Raw genomic sequence first — 6,000 nt, forward strand, 5'->3', positions numbered from 1 at the left:
ATTACTTTGAGATTCAAAAATGAAGTTCATACATTTTACATTATTTTTATTTCCTTTTGACTTATTCAGTCTGTCCCACCTTTTATAAATGGTTGCTTTACTTTAATTCGTATATTTTGGTTTTTTCTCTTTTATGTCTCTCTCTTGTGCTTATGCTTTTTCTTGAAATGTCTAGTTCTACATTGCTAATAGAAAAAAAGTTAACTCACAATATATTTAGAGGTGGCTGCCTGTCTCTTGAATCATGGTTTTGGGAGACTCTTCTAGTCAGAACATTCACATGGAGAGGTGCGTTGGGATGCCTAGCTCCAAGTCCATTCTTCTCTTTAGAACCATAGCTCCATCCCAGAGTGAAGGGTTTTAGGCCATGGAAAATTGTGAGAGTTTCTTTCAATTTCTCTATGTCGGGTCTATCTCCACCTTTGGTTTTTGGTTTTTAATCATCCACTGTGATTTTGTGGTTATTTGATCAGTTCCCTACTCCCATAACCTGATAATTTCGAATAATTTCTAATCATCATCTTAATATTTCTAATGATGGATTGAGGTTCATGCTTTTGATTTTTGGTGAAGGGACGTAAACTAGTTGTTTTCTTTGGACAGCCTCATCAAATACTCAACATTACATTTAAAAGAAAGTGCATCAATGGTCTTGCTTGAGAGGACAGTCTGATGGATCAAGCTATAAATGGTAAATGGTCCCGATGACCTGAAAGGGGCACTATTGTAAAGGGCCACAAACTGGTGGAGGCCCCCTTTTCTAGAGTCCCAATAAGCCTCGATTGTAGATGGTCCTAACCTTTGGCATTTTACATGAAGTTATTGCCAAAGGCTTAACTGGATGTGATTAGTACAAAATGTTTTAATTGTAATTACAAAATTTATGACTGATCCTCTAAGGTACTTTTGTCAATTGCTATAGCACACTGATTTAATTAGTTCATTCAACAATCCTAAGAAGATTATTAATGTTCATTGATCAAAAAGCTATTGTATTCTCATGCTTTAGGGGTTACACATCACCAGAGTATGCAATTCATGGGCAGCTGTCTGAGAAGGTTGACACTTACAGTTATGGTGTGGTTGTTCTTGAAATCATAAGTGGTCGAAAGAGCAATGACTTAAAGCTTGAGCCTGAAACTCAATACCTCCTTGAAGGGGTAAATTTTTCTTGACCATTATTGTTTTTTGTTCTACCTTCTACTACCATCAACAAATATAACTGATCAGTAGGAGATCTGGGTTCTGTAACTAATCTTAATAAAAATCCAATTTGCATGACTGAATATCTCAATTCTGGATCTAACTAATTGGTCTGTTAATTCAACAGCAATTTCATAATACCTGGACAGTATAGCTATTGCCATGGGAATTGCAGATTTTATTTTATATTGACTAATGATTCTTCTGATGTGGGAGAAAGTATAGAAAAGTATGGGAAAATTGAAATTTAAAAACCGAAGGTAATTTCTCTTGGGTGTTCTTCTGTATGACTATGTTTATTTCCAGTTGGCGATAGGTACATAATTTTATAGTGAAAAATTACAACTTAGATGTCCTCCTTCAATGGAAAGTATATATTTTTGTTGTAAAACATACATTCATATACAGACACTTTCCTTGATCTTTGCAAAAGGTAGGGAAAGAATGTTGTCTTCTATGCATATGTGCATCTAGATAGTGTTACCTTAAGAGATGCATCTCAATCTTTGAAAAGTATAGGGGCTATCACATGGTGTGGTAAAAGCTTGGGCTGACAGTGTGAAGATTTAGGTTCGAGCCTGAGGGGTGACCACTTTGTGCAGGAAATGCCAAAGATTAGAATAACCCAAATCCACCCCCCATGACCCTGTGAAAGAGGATCTTGATCCGGGTTGTGGCCCTCCAGTTCTTAAGAAGGATGGGTGTATATTTTGTCATAAACACGAAAAAATATATATAAGTATGGGTATGTTATTCCTATTTATACGGATTATGTAAAGCCTCTGCATATACAGGCTTTGAACTATCATGGAAAATATCCTAGATAATGTAATACTATATTTGAAAGACCAAAACAGTACCAAAATAGGACTTGTTAATAGAGGGGAAGAAAAATGGAACTTGGAAGCTTCGTGTAGAGATAGAAAAACACTTGGGCTTCACACCGCAAGGTGGTTTGGAAGGATCAAACACTAACCAGATTTGATCAAAGACAAGGGATTTCTTCACAAGGAAGATAAGAGCAGCAACAGCTTTTCATTAATCAAAATTCGTGGACAATGTTGGCCTCCCTTATAAACTTATATAGAAGCCTCAAAATAGACTCAAACACTAAAATAGAAAGGCCTAATCCAATCCTTAACTAATTAGGTAACATAAACTAACTAGGAAATTGAAAATCATAAAGAAAACTGACTCAAAACGGGGATGGATTTATAGAATCCTAGTCCAGCCTAACTAAAACACTTAGGCTGTGTTTGGTAGCCAAGAGAAGAAAAGAAAAGAAAAGAAAAAAGTACACTTTTTTTTACTTTTTTCTTGGGTGAAGAATTTTTCTTTGCACTTGGTATATCTTCACCCAAGAGAAGATTCATCTTTTGAAATTCAAAATTCCTCTTGGGAATTGTGAAGTTTTCTTTTGCTCCCCCAAAATTTTTCTTGCAAAAAACACAAGAAAACAAGAGAAAATATGAAAAGATAATAAGACAAAAAATTATGATTACACAATAATTTCCTATATGTCTATCTCTCTCCTAAAATTCAAAATTTTTAAAATTTTTTTCTTTTCTTTTCTTTTCTTCTCTTGGTTACCAAACATACATAATCTTTTTATTTTCTCACCATTTCATTTCTTTTCTTCTCTTCTCTTTTCTTTTCTCTTCTAGATTCTTTTTTCCTTTCTTTTCTTTTCTTTTCTTCTCTTGGCTACCAAACACAGCCTTTGGCCCACTTTGGTATCATTTTTCTTTTTTCTTTTTACTTATTTAACAAAAATCATTAATGAAAACCGTTTTTTATCAAAACGTAAAAATGGCTTGGTAACTACTTGGCAAAAATGGTTTTTTGTGAAAAATAGTTTGGTACCTCTGTATGTGCCAAATGACTTTTTGAAGAAATGGGTAAAGAGATTCCCTTCACCCATATTTTTAATAACTGTCTTTCTTCACTTTGGACTGAAGAAGAGGGGGCAAGGGGCTTGGATTTCTAATTACAAAGCAAATAACTACTTTATCCCTCCATAATGAGACTTTAAGCATGTGCTCATTAAAGTTCAACGCAAAAATAATTGAAAATCAATTTTGGCCAAAACACATTAATTTTGGTTTTTGTGTTTTATCAATTTTTTAAAAATAGAAAGCTCCATAAATGATACCAAATGCGGCCAAAACTATTCTTGTGAACAAAAATCAAAAAGAAAAATGATACCAAAGAGGGCCTTAATAATAAGAAAAATAAAGAATTAGTACTATTACTTAACTAATCTTATATACAGTCTTACTATCCATATTTTAGGCCCATTAAAGTGGCTATTAAGGCCAAGCATTTTGCTCTTTCCCCCTCTTGTACTGATTCCCCAAGGAACAAGCATATTGTTGCTTCCTCCTGCTTTCCCTGCTTGCCCTTCTATCTTAGGAGTGGGATTTATTTGTAGATTTGGCTTCTTCCCCTCTTTTGGGGTTTTTTTTTTAGTTTTTCTTTCTCTTGGTTATAAATTTCTTATCCACCCAAAAAAAAGTGACTATTACATTAAAAACCCAATGGCAAAAACCCAACATGTATAAAACCCAACCCTAGGCTTATTCCTAATAAAACAAGCCTATTTTGGTTATGTATCTGCATCACTATGACTAAATGTCCTGACAGGAACATAAATTATGTTTTCTTTTACTAAATTATTCTGGACATGAAGCTCTTGTTTATTTGTTTGCATTTGCTCTAATTGAATACTTTATTTGCAGTTTGGACTAATGTACTTGGCTACCTTTAACGTTCAAATGTATCTATTTGAAATTAGATTTATTTAAGACATAAGAACATAGGTCTATTTTGTATGTAAGTCCATAAAGTCCTAACCTATAGCCAATTTTGCAACTCATAGTTTCAAATGCTATGCTATGGATTATAGCTATATCTATTCCACCTAACTAACTAGGTGCTTGCTTCATAAACTACTACATCTATCTGGCTTTCATTGGACCATATACTGGCTAATAGACTAGTCATTGAGTGTTTTGGGCTATTATTGAATAAGATATCAAATGTAAAGATTCTGGTGATCATATTACCACCAACCATATATATTTGAATGTTTACAGTAAAGAAAAGAGATTGAAAATGTAAATATGGTGCACCGATCCTTAATTGGAAAGGAACTCTGAATGTTAGCCCCAAGGGGTGTCTCTAGAAATATTTCTATGTAGATCTGTAAAATATAGAATGAAAAAAGATAAGGTGTCTCATAAACCATTGACAAATGTCATGTCACAACACTTTTTGATTTTTTTTTTTTCCTAATGCTGGACCTGAACCTGTGATTCAGGATGATATTCATGCTCAAATTGATTTAGCTGTGGATCTATAATCTAAACATATTTAAGCTTTGATTTAAGTTGGTGTTCTAGTAATATAAAGTCTAATTTGAAAAGAAAATGGAATAGTACCTGAACCAGTTTTAGTTTACCTCTACATCTCCTACCAAAAAGGAAAAAAGTTTAGCTCCAGTGTTATACTATAAAATTTTGTGGGTTTCAAATACTCAGTAGGGTTGAACCCTTGAATAATTGTATTCTATACTGCTTTGTATAGTTGAGGTTATGGTTCATTTCTAACTCATTGACATTGTGGCTATGCATCTGCTAGACTAGACTTGAATTGTGTTTGCTTGGTACTAAATCCTCTTAAGAAATTCTTTCGTACTGAGTGACCTCCATGGCACATTTTATTTTGTATATTCTCGTCTATATTAGAATCACTTCTTATTCCTGTCTATGGTTTTTCTCTTGTGGCTTTGCAGGCATGGAAGCTGTACGAGGATGACAAATTGATAGATTTGGTGGATAAAAGCTTAAGCCCTAATGAATATGAACCAAATGAGGTAAAGAAAATTATAGAGATAGCTCTCCAATGCACCCAGTCCTCAGTTGCATCAAGACCCACAATGTCTCAAGTTGTTGTCATGCTGTTAAGCAAGGGGGGACAACCAGAGGTCAGGCCAACCAGACCTTTATTCATTGATGCTACTAGTAGGGTTCGTGGAGATAAATCCACTTCTACTTGGTCATCTGCATCAAATGCCACAGCTTCAACCACCCAAGTGTCAGGTCGTTGAAATACAAGCCAAATTTTGAAGTAGATATGAAGACATTGCAATGCATTTGCTTGAAATGTATTAACTTAGTCATTATATCTCAAGTTTTGGATGTAAAAAGTGAATAATTGAATAATTTGCTTTAGATGACAAACACATGAAGGTTTAATACCCTTTTGACATGAATTTTACATTTCTTTGCTCAGACTAGCTTTTGTCATCTTGAATTGTTAGGTAGTCTTCTTTCCAAGACCTCTAGAATAATGCTGATAAGAGTTTCAAAACACTAGGATACACCCAGTGAATATAAACAAAGCAGAACTGAGTTTAGATCGGGACTGAAATTTAGATAGAACCAGAACCAAAACCAACCCAGAATGATGGTGAGGTGTGGTGGAATGGTGCCAACTCTGTGGAACTCTGTTTATTACTCTTCTTCTTACTAGGCAGAGGTCTAAAATGCCCTTTATTTTTTCCAAAGTCCCATTTGACTGTCAAAGAGGAGATTGGTGAAAAGAGAAGAGATTCTCTCCTCACCATGGGTGTAAAGAAATTCAGTCCCTTCTTCTTCTTCTTCTTCTTCACCTTATTCTTATTATTATTTTTGGAAAAATGAATTAATAATGCAGCATTGTCAAATGTTAAAACCTCCAGGAACCATCTAATGGATTCCTTTCCAAATCCAAGTTTGGAAATGCCAAGAAAAAAAG

The 6,000-nt window shown here is 34.3% G+C and overlaps 1 protein-coding gene across 2 annotated transcripts in view; it reads left to right on the forward strand.

The window, feature by feature from the left end:
• Positions 1–5,495, forward strand: part of LOC122083403 (cold-responsive protein kinase 1-like) — a 28,194-nt gene extending 22,699 nt beyond the window's left edge. For both annotated transcript variants that reach the window (XM_042651200.1, XM_042651201.1), the window contains 2 exons: positions 1,010–1,160; positions 4,997–5,495. In XM_042651200.1, coding sequence (XP_042507134.1) covers positions 1,010–1,160; positions 4,997–5,311 — 466 coding nt within the window. In that variant the 3' untranslated portion in view covers positions 5,312–5,495. The remainder of the gene's footprint in view (positions 1–1,009; positions 1,161–4,996) is intronic.
• The last annotated feature ends 505 nt before the right edge of the window (positions 5,496–6,000 follow it).

The sequence above is a fragment of the Macadamia integrifolia genome, chromosome 7 (genome assembly GCF_013358625.1).
Source record: "Macadamia integrifolia cultivar HAES 741 chromosome 7, SCU_Mint_v3, whole genome shotgun sequence".
Lineage (NCBI taxonomy): Eukaryota > Viridiplantae > Streptophyta > Magnoliopsida > Proteales > Proteaceae > Macadamia > Macadamia integrifolia.